The 17,408-nt window shown below is 38.5% G+C and overlaps 1 protein-coding gene across 6 annotated transcripts in view; it reads right to left on the bottom strand.

Annotated features, from left to right (window-relative positions):
* Nucleotides 1-17,408, bottom strand: part of DEPDC1B (DEP domain containing 1B) — a 130,455-nt gene that overhangs the window by 79,356 nt on the left and 33,691 nt on the right. For all 6 annotated transcript variants that reach the window (XM_033930645.1, XM_033930652.1, XM_033930661.1 and 3 more), the window contains 3 exons: nucleotides 12,151-12,281; nucleotides 7,555-7,602; nucleotides 1,454-1,594 (listed from right to left, as the gene is read on the bottom strand). In XM_033930645.1, the coding sequence (XP_033786536.1) occupies nucleotides 1,454-1,594; nucleotides 7,555-7,602; nucleotides 12,151-12,281 (320 nt within the window). The remainder of the gene's footprint in view (nucleotides 1-1,453; nucleotides 1,595-7,554; nucleotides 7,603-12,150; nucleotides 12,282-17,408) is intronic.

Genomic DNA, 17,408 nt, shown 5'->3' with positions numbered 1-17,408 from the left:
GGTTTATTGGGGCAGGATCACTCCCCAGTCCACAGCTGTTGCACTCGCAGGCAGTACAGCGCATTCTGGAGCTATACAATAAGTTTTCCATATGAGATTAACATAAAACAGGGGTAAACCCCTGGACTGGCAGCCTCTGTAGGTCCTTGGATTGGCTTCTTTTGGGCTCCGTAGCACCACGCACTCACAATTTGTGCCATCACTGAAAATGGGCTCTAAGAAAGGATTTTGTCCCTGAAAATTGGGTTCCCTATGGTTCCTCAGCCCTAAAGGACTCAGAGGAGGCTAACTCCATGGCTCTTGCCTCTCCCTCACATGCTCTGAGGCACACAGACACTCCTCGGCCAACCATCCAGCACAAAACTGGCATGATACAGGGGTAGAACAGCCTGAAGAGTTCATTCCAGTCAATTTTGAATCAAATTGAGGGGTTTTCTGGCAGCTAGAAACTTTAGAAAAAAAAATTGTTTAAAATCCAAAATAGCTGTCACCAGTGATTTTGCATCAAAAATGGACTGTGGGGATTCCCCTCAAGTTAAAAAAATTCAAGGAAGGGGGTTTTGGAGGAGAAGGACTCTATCTCTGGCCCCAGAAACCCTGAAAAAAGCAACTTTCAGACCCTCTCACCCCTATTTTTCCTATAGGGAATAATGGGCTGTACTCACTGTGCTGTGCTGGTGCCTACCTATGTCAACTCTGTAGCCTTTCTGAAAGGAGAAGACTTTATGCCTCAAAACTGTTCCAGAAAAAATCCAGAACTGGAGATCTTCGGGCCGCCAGTCAGTCTGGCACCAACTGTGAGCTCAACCCCCACGAATCCTCAAGGCACAATGCAGGGAGATTAAAATGCAGCCGACTTCCTGAAACACCAAGGGATTAACACAGGGGCCCCATAGCCTATGCTCATGCCTCTAAGGCAATCTAGTTCCCAGTGGAATGGATCCCAAGCTTCAAGCATACACAAAGCAGGCTGGCTCAGCAGGTGTTCCCAGGGGTTGCCCCTGCGGAGTCTGCATCCTCTTCCAGGTAGAGTTGCCCCACATGGGGGACCTCTGGGCACCAAAGCCTCACAAATTGGATGAAAAAAACCTGAAAATAAGAAAATACAAACAGAGCAGATCAGAACACACTTTCTCAACTCCCTTTCAGAAGGAAAAACTAAAGAGGGCACTATACTCCACTAGTAAAGGAGGAGGAGCTGAAAGATGTGATTAACATTCTTCTGCAAGCAAATCGTGGCCAGAGGTAATTCACCTATGAGTATAGGCTCCTATGACTTTGCAACAGAATTATTCATGACATAGCATTATTTGAATAGCATTTTAATAAATACATTAATTATAAGTAGCAATATACCTTGAAAACCCATTGGAGGTCCAATCCAACATAAAATGAAAAACTCTCACAGCATGCATTTTCACACAGAATGTACTTCACACTTTATGGCACTTACCCAAAACATTTACAAAAGCATCAAAAAGTTGGTATGTAAGAAGAGGTTCTTTCAAATAGCTATGGTAATCTGCTACGGTCTTAAAGACATCCTTTTCAAAACCCACATACATTGGCTGCTTCAAATCTGAGCAATTAGGCCCTGAAAAAGGAAAACCCACAATACTTAAACAATTATCTCTGTATTAGGCAACTTAGTTTTGGTTCACACAAAAATAACATGGAAAGTTGCTAATTGCTTAAAAAAAAAGAAGCATACTTGAGTGCTGTATAACAGATGTACCGTATATATTAAAATATAAACCAAGATTTTTGAGCCCAAAAATGGCCCAAAATGGGTGCTCGATTTATATTCAGGTCAGCGCCCACCCAACTTCCTTCATCCTGGACCTGTTTGCAGGCCTCCACTGGGTCTGCCGTAAGACCTGATAGTCCAGCGGTGAAACAGGACAGGAAGGATCTCTCCTACCTCCTGTCTCGTTGACTTACGGCAGCCATTCATATAGTAGCTCTGCATGGGGCAGGAGAGTAGGAAGATCGCTCCTGTTCCAGTTCACCACTGGACTACCAGGGATTTTAAAGGTATGCTTTTTTACTAATTGGGGAGGCGGGATGGAGATGAGAGTTGTTAAGGGTCGGCTGGGACAGGAGGCGGAGGAATCCCTCCTGCCTCGGCCCATCGCTAGACCAGCAGGGCTTACGGTAGGCTCAGTGGAGGCCTGTTAAGGACCGGGAGAGAGGGGGTACAGGGTGCAGAGCCTGACAGGGCAGGGAGGCAATGAGGGAGAAGGCTGGGTGCAGGGACTGGCAGGGCAGGGCACTTGAATATAAACTAGAGAATGACAATGGGAAAAATTTTATCATGGTTCCCGCCCCATCCCTGCGAGCTCAGTCTCCGTCCCCGCGAGCTCAGTTCCCGTCCCTGTCCCATCCCCACCTCCACCCCACAAATTGTTAGATCCCACCCGCACAAGCCTTGAACAGTTATGATTTTATAATGAGCTTATTTTATTAAAGTATAAAAAGAGACTATTCTGTACAACTGTCATTTTATAAACACAAACAATACAGAGCAAGGATCAACAAAACCCCTGTCTCCCCTCCCTTTCACAAATATCTCCTCCACTATTATGAAAACTGAACAAACCAAATTACTACATAATTGCTACATAGAATGCTACATAGAAAAATCAAGCTAATAGAATACTTCAGTCACACGTGGCAGGAATAGTGTTAGGGAAGAGCAACTAGGGCAACTACCCCCCTGGTCAGAGAGAGAGCCCTTAGCCAGCTAGAAGCTAAAGAAGCTTTACAGTTCCCAGTTATGTCTAATACCAAACTCTAGCAGGATACATATTTCAAATCTAAAATATTCTAATCACAAAATATAAAATACATTTTTTTTTCTACTTTTGTTGTCTGGTAATTTTATTCTTCACATCACATTGGTCTCAGGCTTTGGTTTTGGGTTCCTTCTGTCTTCATTGTGGCTCCTGAAGGTAAAATAGGCCCAAGAGGAGCTGGGGAGGAAATGCTGAGTTTGACACGGGCGCAATTTTTTTTACCACAGGAGCAAGACTTTTCACCGCTTCTACAGGGCGGTGAAAGGTCTTGTCCCCATTACTGTGGATTTACTGCGGTGACCACAGTTTACCGCGGTACACGGTCCCCATGTCATTCTCTAATATAAACCCTTATATTCAAGTCAACCTTTTATCCTCCTTTTGGTGGGGGGGGGAAGGGAAGAAAGGTTACCTTGGTTTATATTAGGGTTGTATTATATTTGAGCGTATACGGTACATTTCCTTATTGAACCCATTAAAATGGGCTCTTGCAGTGCTGGCCCATCCACAAGGCAGATGCCTAGAACTCCATTTAAGGGAGTGGCATTGGAAATAGGTCTCCAGATTCCCTCTCCATTTTAACTCCCTCTGTCTACCCTAAAGTGTTCAGGGCTTACCTACCCTCCTCTGGGGCAATGAAAAAGCAGCTTCAGAAAATGCATGGTGACTGGTGCATGGTCTTGAGTACTGGCACATGCTTAACACCTGATGGTTCCCAACCTCTCTGAAACAAGAAGTTCAGAGGGAGTGGGGAGGGGGAAGCTAGCAGGCCTTGTGCATATATTGAAGCTTAAGTTCCCACATTGGATATGATGCAACTCCTGCAACTGCTAACAGCTGCATTGCTGCCATGGAGAAAAGGAGACAAGCCCTGAACTCCACATATTGAAGGAGTGGGAGAGCTGGAAGGAGGGATGCTAGAAACTGAGATATAAGGGGTGGGGGCCTTGAATTAGCCCTGGGTTCATGACTGTCGATACAACATTTTTGAATAAAAAGATCATCAAATATTTCAATAAAGTCCTACCTTCCTGAGTCTTCATGAACAAACATTATCAAAATTTAAATTTTGGTAAAAAGCATCATATCAAATAGAACAGGTAAGGGAGATACAGGGTATTCCGCATTCAGATAGAGAATATAAATTATCAGCATATGCGGATGATATTTTACTTTATTTGAGAAATCCGGAAACAACTATTCCAAATTTGCTTGAATTAATTGAAAAATTTGGAAAATTTTCAGGTTATAAAATAAACTGGAATAAATCAGAAGTGCTTCCACTCAATGTACATTGTACAAAAAGTTTATTTGACTCATTTTCTTTTATTTGGAAAGAAGAAGGATTAAAATACTTAGGAATTTGGATTACAAAAACTGTGGATGAGACTATGAAAATTAATGAAAAAAATTTATTACAAAAAGTGTCAGAAATGTGTGAACAATGGAATCCTTTATGCATATCTTGGTGGGGGAGAGTGCAAACTGTAAAAATGATGATATTACCAGTAGTTTGTTACAAATGGGTATGATACCAATTTTTTTTCAGGGGTCTTTTTACAAAAAATTGGATAAGATGTTAACAAAATTTATTTGGCTTGGAAAAACCCCCAGAATTGCTCTAGTATCTTTACAAAGACCAATTGCGGAGGGAGGGGTAAATTTTCCAAATTTTTATAGGTACCATCAAGCCTATATTATGCGTCAGGGTATGTATTGGATCCTCCCAGAGCCCATTGAACATATACCAGATTGGTTCTGGTTAGAATGGAGATTAATGTTTCCTTTACGTCTGAGTCATGTAATCAGTATTCAAATGCCAAGGTTATATAAGGCTGAGTGGGGCTGAGTCCCCACATTGAGTTCTTGATTTCCATCTTGGAATCTGAGCACCACCGGTTTAAAGATTTTTTGAAGTAGTTGTACTGTTCCTTTATTAGTTTGGTTCTTGTTATGAACATTTAGGAACATTCTTTATTTTTGAATTTACCCAGTCGTTTATATAAGGTTATATAAGGATCACAAAATATTTGTTGATACTTGGAAAACTATAAGATATATAAGTAATCTAACTCCTATTCCAATAACTAAATCAACGACTCAACCAATATGGCTCAATCCAAAGATCAAAGTTGGCGGTTTTAAAATTATCTGGAAACATTGGATGATTGCTGGAATTCATATTTTAGAGGATGTAATGAATAAAGGTAAACTGCTTGAGTTTTCACAATTGCAAAATAAATTCGGTTTGAATAAATCACAATATTTCAGATGGATGCAATTGAAGCAGGCCATTCAGGTAGGGTTCCCTGAATGGAAAAATCTTAATAACTATCATAGTATGGAATTCTTATGTTTTCAGATAGACTCCATGGGTCACCAGGCCGCAATGTGGTATAAATTAATATCTGGATTCGTACATAAAAAGAAAAAAAATGGTCTTAGAGATATTTGGAGCATTGAGATTAAGCATCAGATTAATGCATCTCAATGGCCACGACTTTGGTCTTGGAGGTTAAAATGCACATTGTCAGCTTCTATGAGACAAACTTGGTTTTTTATTTTACATAGAGCTTTATGGACCCCCACACGTTTACATAGAATAGATAGCTCTAAGTCTAATAGATGCTGGCATTGTCATCTTGAAGCAGGGACATTAGATCATCTTTTATTCTATTGTTCATTCATATTAATATTTTGGAAATCAATTTGGCCTCAAATTAATAGGATGTTAGAAAATCCGGTAGCCTTGACATATGATACGATTCTGTTTGGTACTGCAATGAGAGCTCGAAGTCAAATTTCATCAAATAACAATAAACTTTTATTTATATTGACTGGAGTAGCAGTACAGCAAATTACACATAATTGGAAAAATTATGACAGATTGAACTATAATTTTTGGTGGAACTCAGTTTGCCATTTATATAATATGGAGCGTACATTTGCAACACAAAAAGGATATATGGATAAGTTCAAGAAAATTTGGGGACCATTAACAGATTTTTGCAATGACTGATTTTAATTTTTTCCCATAATAAGATAATGGTTAAAGAAGGGAGGGAGGGAAGGGGTAAAGAATTTATTCTCTTTATTATACATTATAAAAAATATATCATAATGAATGAATGATAGTCCTATGAGAAATTAATGTGATAAAGGGAGAGAAAAGGGTTCATAATTAAATAATAATTGATAAAATCATTACAATATATATGTTATATAAATTCATAAGAAAAATAATATAAAATATGGTTTATATAAAATACATTATAGAGATATCAAGTGTATTGTTAAGATAAATGTATGGAAAATTTATAACACTTGTTGATATGTGAAAAAATCAATAAAAAACTTAAAACAGAAAAAAAAAATAAAAATTTTTTATTTCAATATGTAAGAAAATTTTATTTTTTTTCTTGAATAATAAGTACAGAAAATGGCTATCATTTCCCTCAAACTTTGCTTTTCTGACCAGGACATTCATATTTTGAAATTTACCTTTTTTGCAAAACATTCCAGACTAATTCCAAGCTAAGTAAATTCAGGGGACCTTTTGACATCTAGGCTCAAGCAGTGGAACTTTTTGGATGAAAATGTGCAAGTCACAGATCAGAGAAAGCATCGCCAAGCTTTTTCTACCTTCTTCACCCATCAAGATGGGTTCTGCTTTTGCCATTTTGTAACCAGTCTGTTTGTGGCGATTGGAATCACTTGTAACCCGAAGAATGGTGTCTCTTCATTGACAGCTCATCCAGGAGCATCAAAGTCATGCTGCTCCATAACAGGAACAGGTACTCATCTGGTCTTCAGGACATTTGGAGCATTGAGATTAAGCATCAAATTACTGCGTCTCAATGGCCACGAATTTGGACTTTGAGGATGAGATGTACAGTGTCTGCATCTATGAGACAAACTTATTTTTTTTCTGTTATATAGAGTATTTTGGACCCCAGTTCGTTTACAGAAGTTGGATAGCTCTAGATCTAATAGATTCTGGCAATGTCATCTTGAAGTAGGGACTTTAGATCATTTGTTATTCTACTGTCCATTGATTTTGGCTTTTTGGAAATCAATATGGGGGTCAAATAAATTGTTTATTGGAAAATCCGGTGGCATTATCATATGATACTGTATTGTTTGGCATGTCAATGAGGGCTAAAAGTCAAATATCTTCTAGCAATAATAAGCTTTTACTTATTATGACAGGAGTTGTCATACAACATATTATGAATAATTGGAATAGATTGAATTATAGTTTCTGGTGGAATTCTTTGTGTCATATATATAAAATGGAAAGGGTAATAGCCACACAGAGGGGTATTTAAGAAAATTTCAGGATGTTTGGGAGCCTATATCAAATTATTGTAACGAATGAATACTATTTTTCCCCTTAAATATGCATGTCTAAGGTGGGGGGGAGGGTAGGTCGATTTTGGTTTTTGTATAAATGTATGGAATGTAAGGATGGGGACTATAATATGTTTTTATGTGTTCAAAGATTATTATTGATTAAGGGGGAGGGGTGGAGATAAATTCTAAATTGATTTTTTGCAGATTATTAAGTGTTGTATTTAAGTTAAAAATTTTATATGCTTATACACTTATTGTAAGTTTGAAAAATGAATAAAGAATTAAAAAAAAAGAAAAAGGTCTATTTTTTTTTCCAGTTTCTATATATATGTCCAGGATCAAATCAGTAAGACCAAGTGCTTTAAAGGGCAATGGAGAATTATATTATTGAAGTTATGATACTCACAATTTGCTAAACACTTCATTGCTGACAGCACCCAATGAGGGAGTTCCTCTGTGCAAAAGTAGAAAAGAAAGAAATAAAAGAAATAATAATAAAAATTATTTCAGTAAGAATAAAATCATGTTCACGTTTACCAGTTTAATTTAAACATTCAGAGGAAAAGTACCCTGGGATGTACATGGAGAGACCTAAGGCCCTGATTGGCTCAGATGCCTAAGGTCTCTCCCAAAAAGGGAGGAGCGTTGGGCATCTAAGCCAAATGTGGCAATAGGCCCCTTCCTGTGTACCCAGGATGCACCCAGGAAGGAGAAGGCAAGCAGGAGTTACTTTACTTCTAAGTGAATATGTACAATAGAATTCTACATCTGTGTAGGAGGAGAGATACTGTAACTTTTCCCCTATGTACCGGGGCAGGGGGGTCCAAGTCCAGATTGGCTCAGATGCTCCATGGGAGGGGCCCTTAAGCATTTGAGCCAATCAAAGCTTAGACCCATATCCCTGTTCATCCTGGGAAACACAGGGAGGACCTAAGGCCTCAAAAACCTAGAAGTCCAGAGACAGGTTGGAGAGGACCTGGTAGTGACCTGAGAAGTGTCTGGAGGGGCCTGGTCATGTGTATGTGAGTGAAGTGTGTTTTTAACAGTGGTGTTGTTTTCGCAGAGTCTGATGTTGAAGGAGAAGAAAGAAGACCAGAAGTGCCTGGGAGTGACGAAGTGATGGGTGGTGACCACTCAGCCGATCACCCCACCCTACCGACTTCCCAGCTTTTCTTGCACTTCCCCATCTGAGGCCCATATTACCTTGGAGCACCGAGAAGAATAGGTTTTTGATATTTTTCATCTTCAAAGTGTTTTTTTCTATTTATTTCTCTTTGTTGATCTACTCAGAATGGGGAAACTTAAAGCAAAAACTAGAGTTTCTACTCCAGTGACAGCAAGTCCTATGGACTGGCATGTAAATTCTACTGGTTTGTTGAATTTTGGTAAAGATCAGGAGTTTTTGCCATTGGAAGGCTCTTTAAGGCCTCCAGAACATATTCCTCCAACCCCCCACCCCCACCCCAGGACTTTGCAAGAAGGGATCCCCAATGGCAGGTCAATCGTCAGAGATGGGAGACTGGAATGAATCACAAAATGGTTTAAAGGTGCCACAAGTTGTTTCATTGGTGGACTCCCAACCGGTGGTGTCTGAATCTGATACTTAAGAGTACCTTAAAAGATTTATGGAACATAAATCAACAGATGGAGATGTTAAGAACTATTGTTTTTCAGAAATCAGGCTTTTTCACAGAGAATAACTGATAAATTTGTGAATGTGGACTTAAATATCTAACTTTGACTTAAATATCTTACTATTGGACAAACATCTTAATGTGGTAGGCTTTCTGAGCCTCAGCAATTAAAGATTCTTATAAAATTCATTTTAAAATGAAATTGCTTGATATGCAAATAAGAGCTAGGAATCATATATTTACTTTCACCTGAGATCCTTTTGAGGAAACACCTCAAAGAGTTTCTAGTTATGAAAAACACTGCACAATTTCTTTTTGAAGTGTTACATGCTCTCAAAAAAAAAAAAAAGCTCCCAGGTGAACGAGCAGTAGACCATTTGGTATCATCCGAGGTTGATTTTACTGCTTTCCTAGAAGATTCCCAGGATGTAATAGACAAGGTCTACTCTCTTTGTAACTTGTCTTAATGAGGGAGATAAATCCTTGATAACGAGTTTTCTGTAGAGCTAAGATAATGATGATATTTCCCGATGTAGCATGGGAACTCAGTTAAAACGGAAGGCTTTTTTTTTAGCTCTGAAGTCTAGAGTTGTGGCCCTAAATACTACAATTTTTCTTCAATTTCCTTGTAAATGTTTGCTTACCTATCAGAATAGGGATTATATATTTAGGGACCCATTCCAATTAAAACACTTTCCTAAAGGTAATGAGAACAAACAGCCTTTATAGGAATGCTCAGCTTTTTGTCTCCAATATTGTTTAATGTTATGGGTAAGGCACTTGAAAACCATAATGTATTCAGTTACATTTATGAAGATGACATCAGTATTCTCTTGCCTTTTAATAATGATTCCAATTGGTCTGCATTAAAGTTAGTTCTTGATATTGCAGGGAAATGGGTTACAATTCATAAGTTAAAGATAAATATAGACAAAACTAAGGGCTCCTTTTACAAAGAAATACTAGGGCAGGAGTAGGGAACTCCGGTCCTCAAGAGCCGTATTCCAGTCGGGTTTTCAGGCTTTCCCCAATGAATATGCATTGAAAGCAGTGCATGCAAATAGATCTCATGCATATTCATTGGGGAAATCCTGAAAACCTGACTGGAACACGGCTCTCGAGGACCGGAGTTCCCTACCCCTGTGTGCTAGGGCCTTAACGCGCGGAATAGCACGTGCTAAATTTCCACGTGCACTAGCCACTACCACCTCCTTTTGAACAGGCAGTAGATTCTCGGCTAGTGTGCACTAATTTGGTGCATGCGTTAAAAACGCTAGCACACCTTTGTAAAAGGAGCCCTAAGTTTCTTTGGCTAAGACCACAGGATCAGGCTAGATTGGATCTTTTACCACACTTTGACCAAAGTATTTACACTTTTGATGTGCAAACTAGAGTTGTAGGCATTCAATTAGATAATTTATTGAGCTTAAAGCATCAAGTTAATCTGGTTAGTAAAAAATCATTTTTTCTTTTAAGGAAATTACAGGTAGTTCAATCGCTTATTCTTTCCCAGATGAGACTACTTTAATATTGTTTATTCAGGATGTGCCAAAGGATTATTGACAAGATTACAAACTGTGAAGAATACTGTGGCAAGGATAATTTTTTCCATCTCTAAAGAATTATACCATATTTCATTATATTACATTGGTTGCCAGTAAATGCAAGGATTTATTTTAAGCTTTGTATTATGGTTTAAAATATTCTATATGGCCAGGTGCCATATTATTTAGTGGAATTGATTTCATTACTAGCAGGAAGACAAGGTCATATTGTATGGAAGCAATTCTATCTTCAAGTTCCCTCATCAAAGACTATTAGTTCATTTGTTCAATGAAGGCATCCTTCTTTTACCAGGCTTCTTTAATTTGGAATGAGCTCCCTATTTTAATAAGATCAGTAGGTCAATATACTGTTTTTAGAAAACTTTTAAAGACAGTCTTGTTTAAAAAATTTTTATCTTGAAATTTATCATCTTCTATTGTTAATGTTCTATTTGAATATTTGTCATTGTGTTGTTTAATTGGGTTTGCTCCCAGTAAAAGAAATATATTGTCATCCGCCATGAACTCATAAGGGCTTTGGTGGAATATAAGTTAGAATGTAATGTAATGTTTAGTACTTCTTTCCATACCACATGATGTCTAACCAATGGGCTCCAGTTATCTTTGTATCACTGTCCATCCCTTTCCTATCTTTCATTCACTTCAGCTCTGTTCTCCCTTTTACATTTTATGTCTTCCCTCAGCCTCTCTTCCCCTAACAACCCCTTACCCACACTGCAGCTTTTCTGATTTCACTGCTGTTAGTGCATTCCTCAGACATTCTTTAGGCAGCCAATAAGCTTCAGAGGAAACAGGACCAATATGCTGAGATATCAACCTTAAGTCCTGCTCTTTCCTGCAGCCTATTGGCTGCCTAAGCTTCCTTAGGAATGTCTGACAAATGGGCTGCAGGGAGAGGCGGGAGTAGTAGCTACAGTCACTGCCTTTTGGGAAAATCCCCTGGGTAACCCCCAAAATGAATTTTGCTGAACTCCAGACCAAGCTAAATCAGTTTCTCGCACCTGAAAACATTAGTTCACCTTATTTCATTAAAATCCTTAGGGCCATTTTCCTCATCCAAGTCAGCAACAAACATACAATTATTGTTCTCCTTATACGTAGGATAGAATAAATATCCTTGTTTTTTTCTGTTAGGTTTTTTTTTTCCCCCTGTACAGTACCCCCTCTGAATCCATGGTTTCAGTACCCACAGATTTGGTTATTCGCAATTTTTTATTTTAAAGAAACGCTGCATCCCGAACCTTTCCCAGATGTTACCTGGTGGTCTAGCAGCGACACGGGGTAGGATCGATCGTCCTACGCTCCTACCATCATCAAAATGGCTGCCGTGAGTTCCCATTGTGACTACAATGGGAGCTCATGGCAGCCATTTTGATGACAGCTCTGCACGGGGCTGGAGCGTAGGACGATCGATCCTGCCCCGCGTCACCGCAAGACTACCAAGTAAGGTCTGGGGAAGGTCCAGGACACGGGGGTAGGTCAGAGCCGACTCTGAAAGTTATCCGCAATATTTCAATATTCGCGGGCCGGCTCTGCCCCCAACCCCCGCGAATATTGAGGGTCTGCTGTATTTTTTATGTAAAAGCTTCTCTCTTAATAAGGGCCTGACAGATTGCTTGAATTGTTGTTACATTGTCTATATTTGTTATAGTGATTTTCACTTTCCTTTAATTTCTTATGGAATTGTGTATGCAACTGAAAAAAAAAAATTATTCAGAAAGAAGTAAAACTTTAAAAATAAACATGGAAATTACAGTAATTTTTGGAGTAGAGAGTTTTAACTAAAAGTTGTAAAGCACTTACCCGACTTATCTTCCAAGATTACAACTCCCTGCTTATTGGTGCTATACACACTATGCATTATATGCTTGGGATTTACAAGCTTTGCATCTAATACATCATTCAGCGAGTCCAGTCCAAGGATCTTCTGCAAACTAATTGAGAAATTCTTATATTATATATGCTATGTATACTGTGCAAGTAGTAAAGTACCTGCCTTATATAGTAATTAATACATCAACACCAACTGTATGTAAATTACAGAATTTGTGGCACAATTCTGGAAGCAGCTATCTATGTTCAAGCATGAGCAAAAAATCAGTTCACACCTGAAAGCACAGAACAAATTAAAGAGTGATACAATTTGATGACTGTTGCAAACATGGCTACACACAAATAGACTGCTTAGAAGAGTGTTTCCTCTGTAGTTTAGGACTGTTTTCATTGTGTTACCGTTCCCATCACTTTCATGTTTTCTGTTGAACAGTCATAACACATCCATATCAAGGCATTCTCTGTCCCTACTGTTGTACCGCTGCTGAAATCTGTGATTAATATTATTATTATTCTTTTAGCCGCATTTCTGTGTTTTTATCAGGTTTCTGTATATCATATGCTGCAGCCTATTACCCAGACCTAATATTCTACCCTTTTATTATCATGTGTTTCAACTCCTACACCCATTGAGTTATCCATTACTATTATTTATTTAAAAATGTATATACCGCATACAACTATGTGGTTTCCATATCACATACATAAAATCTTGTTTCTCTGTGATTTCCACATATAACATAGACATGTCTGGACAACATCATAAACATACCCCCAATATAAAGTGTCAGTATATCAAGGCATAACAAAATTCACCAATAAAAAAAACCAAAAGACGTCAGATCAAATGATCAATTCCAAAGTAGATAGCCAAACCAATTCACATTTGCATGCAAAGCAACTCAAATTCCAACATGCTTTAAATCATACATTACTGTCAGGGAAATCTAGATATGGATGTGTTATGACTGTGTTCAATGGAAAACATGAAAGTGATGGCAACGGTAACACAATGGTACAAGTTAACAATTGGGGAGTAATAAAATGAAGGGTTACACCAGGCTGTGAATGAATAAGCATAATGAATGCATGAATTGAGGAGCGGATGAGATAGCTCCGATTTGAATGGCCATTTTGTGAGCTGCCGATTCAAGTGAGTGGTTATTTTATGGGTGGAAAAAATGATTTGAATAAATAAAGAATTAAAAACTTATTTCTTATCCCACTAGATTATTCACTATATGTCCCATACCCTGATGAAGCTGAAGCGAAATGCGGGCTTGCCTTCGTCAGCAGTGGACAGTTATCATCATTGAACATTCAGCGTTCTTAAAAAGAAACAAGCTAAGTACTTGAAAAGAATGATTTAAATGCTAAGATATATATTTATTAATGTATAAGAAAAAAAAGTTAAATTAAACAATAAGTATCAATAGGGATTGGTGGTTTTTTAACCAATGAGGATTCTTCCTTCTAAGTTTGCTGGCAAAGTTTGTTACTGGCGGCAAACGGAGATCAGAGTTTTACCTCACAGGCTTTATCCTATTTCGAGATGACATTGAATGCTTGAGTGTTTGGAATGCCATTGCTAGATGACTACATCAAAGTGTGCGTGTTTAGCTATTAGCGAAGTATGGTAGATTTCTGTTATTTTCCACAAAAAAGTGCAGCTATTGAAGACTGATTTAATAAAATACTACTAGATTTTTTTGTATAATAACATAAGAATAGCCTTACTGGGTCAGACCAATGGTCTACCTAGCCCAGTATCCTATCTTCACGGAGGCCAATCCAAGTCTCAAGTGTATCTGGCAAAAACCCAAATGTATCATTACTGAGTGTGAAAAACATAAGTTATACCAATAAATTTGCTCAATTAAGCAAAAAGAATAGGAAATTTTAAAGAAAAACAGAGCTTTGTATAATCAGTGGCTTTTAGTGACCCTAGGATGTGCATTAAAAATGTTTTAAAAATTATTTTCTGATCAAGCATAATCAAATTTATGGGAAAAACATCAATTCATACAGTTTTTCTGGACAAACTTTACTGTGCAAACACTGGCTGAGAAAACTTACTTTGCAAACACTGGCTGAGAAAACTTACTTTGCAAACACTGGCTGAGAAAACTTACTGTGCAAACACTGGCTGAGAAAACAGCAGGGAGAGCTCTCGCCCACGGAGCTGAAATGTGGGCTTTCAAAATGGTCACAAGTGCCAGAGACTGAGTTATAAGTTTGATAGTTTGGGGTTACCTATCCAAGAATATGTGAACAGCAATAAGGATTGAATGTTGAGGTTGAATGCTTATGTATGTATGTATGGAAGCTGAAATCATTTATGATAGGGCTCAGTTTAACGCTCTCTATCTCCACCTGCTGGTAGATGGTAATAACAGATTGAAGGAGAAAAAGATGGCTTCGCGGAAGACCAATGAGAAGCAAGTTGCACTATTAGCACAGGCAAGAAATGATGTGCGTGTGGATGAGAGTCTTGGCTTAGAAAAGAAAGGCTGGATTTTAGCAAAGCTGTAAAGAAAGAAATGATAGGCTTTGTCAGTCTGTTAGATATGTGATGAGAAGGAAAGATATCAGTCAAAGATGACCCAGAGGACGAGCTGACAAGTTGGGGAGGATGAGAGAGTTATCCAAAGTGAGGGAATCTGTGGGACCGCTGGATGATCAAGGTGCGCTCAGGGAGGATAAGACCATAGACTGAATGAATTCTTCGTTTGGTCTTTACAGAAGAAGATGTAAGATCTACCTGAAACAGAAGTGGTTTTCAAGGTTAATGTGGAGGAAAAGAAATCTTGGTGAATCTGGAAGATGTACTAAGCCAAATCGACAAGTTAAAAAGTGATAATCACCTGGTCCGGATGGTATACATCCCAGGGTACTAAAATAACTCAAACATGAAACTTCTGACCTGCTGTCCATCAAATCCAGTAGCCCGTTCTCGCAGTGGCCAATCAAGGTCACTAGTACCTGGCCAAAACCCAAAGAATAGCAACATTCCATGTTACCAATCCAGGGCAAGCAGAAGCTTCCCCCATGTCTTAATAACAGACTATGGACTTTGCCACCAGGAATTTGTCAAAACCTCTCTTAAAACCAGCTACGCTATCCACTTTTACCACAACCTCTAGCAACACGTTCCCAATCTTAAATATTCTCTGAGTGAAAAAATATTTCCACTTATTGGTTTTTAAAGTATTTCTCTACAGTTTCATTGCGTGCCCCCTAGTCTTTGTAATTTTTGACGGAGTGAAAAATCAGTCCACTTGAACCCATTCTACTCCACTCAGGATTTTGTAGACTTCAATAATATCTTCCCTCAGCCTTCTCTTTTCCAAGCTGAAGAGCCCTAAGCTTTTTAGTCTTTCCTCAAACGAGATGTGTTCCATCCGCTTTATCATCTTGGTCGCTCTTCTTTGATCCTTTTCTAGTGCAGCTATATCTTTCTTGAAATAAGAAGACCAGAACTGAACGCAATACTCCAGGTGAGGTTGCACCATGGAGCAATACAGAGGCATTATAATATCTTTAGTCTTGTTAACCATCCCTTTTTAATAATTCCTAGCATCTTGTTTGCTTTTTTGGCTGCCCCCACACATTGGGCAGAAGGTTTAATCATATTGTCTACAATGACACCCAGATCCCTTTCTTGGGTGCTAACCCCCAAGGTGGACCCTAGCATCCAGTAATTGTGATTTGGGTTATTCTTTCCAATATACATCACTTTGCATTTGTCCACATTAAGGGCTCCTTTTACTAAGGTGCGCTAGCATTTTTAGCGCTACGCTTCTAGAACTAACGCCAGCTCAATGCTGGTGTTAAGGTCTAGCATGTGCGGCAATTCAGCACGCACTATTCCGCGCGTTAAAGCCCTAATGCACCTTTGTAAAAGGAGCCCTAAATTTCATCTGCCACTTGGACACCCAGTCTTCCAATTTCCTAAAGTCTGCCTGCAATGTTTCACAATCCAAATGTGTTTTAACATTACATTATATTACAATGTACTTGTTAATAGCATTACCAAAAGTTCTATGTGGTTTACAAAAAATTATTAATTATAACATATTACATAGAAAGAATGGATTAATTAGTCAAATATTTAAGGAAAAATAGGTTTTCAACTTCTTCCTGAAATGTTTGTAAGAATCAGCGGAAAGCAGCAATGAATGAAATTCCTTTTCATGAGAAGCTGCCTGGAATGCTAGGACATGATCAAGGAATTTCTTACTTTTACAACATTTTACGGGAGGGAAATTGAACAAAGTATGTGTTGGGGGCGTGGCTTGGAAGCGCATCAGCACGGTCGGGTAAATGGTGAGCTCCATCCCGATAGACCTTTCAAAAGATAAATAGGTTACAAAATTTGTTTTTATCCGGCTCAAAAAGGAGGATTTATTAACCTATGGCGACTAGAAAGCAAATAAAGGCTGATTCAGCTTTCGCAGCAACAGGAAGTGCTAAAAGAGTGATACCCGAGCCAGCGACCCCTTCGAAAAATCTAACAACAAAAGACAAATTGGATAATAACGAGATCCTTTTTGAGCTCCGTGCAATTAGAGAAATTGTATCGGATAACTCAAAGAAAATTCAAGAGGTGAAGGAAGAGATTTCTATTCTTAATAAAAAAATGGAGTTAGCTGAAAACAAAATGGAGAACCTGGAGAAAAGTATGGAGACAGTTGAAACAGAAGTAATTCAAATGAAGCCTCTTCATAAGAAAATTGAGATACTTACACAGATGCTGGAAGATTGCTGTAATAGGGAGAGAAGGAGTAATTTGAGATTATTAGGGCTTCCGGAAGGGGCAGAGAAAAACAATATGACTTCCTTCTTAGAGAACCTACTCCCTAAAATCCTGCCAATTAAAATGAAGTATCCCTTAGAAATAGAAAGAGCCCATAGGATACCTTCAAAAAGGATTGACAGCCAAAAGGGACCGTGTCCAGTAATCTTCAAGCTTTTAAGGTACCAACAAGCGTGGCTTAACGCGAACACAGGATGGAGGTGTGATCGAAACGCTCCTCTTCAAACAGGCAATGATTTAAAGATAATTAATCCCTTTACTGCTGGAAAAGAAAAAAAAAACCAAATCTAATGAAAATTGAAAATGTGGTAACTGAAATTGACATTCTCGACTGAAATCGGTGCAGATTCTGAGAGGAGAGAGCCGAAGTGAGTTTGCCGGTTTTTTTTTTTTCTCAGTGTTAGATTGGCAC

Source organism: Geotrypetes seraphini, chromosome 1 (assembly GCF_902459505.1).
Source record: "Geotrypetes seraphini chromosome 1, aGeoSer1.1, whole genome shotgun sequence".
Lineage (NCBI taxonomy): Eukaryota > Metazoa > Chordata > Amphibia > Gymnophiona > Dermophiidae > Geotrypetes > Geotrypetes seraphini.
Note: the sequence above shows the minus strand (reverse complement) of the source record. Positions and strands in the feature narration are given on the sequence as shown.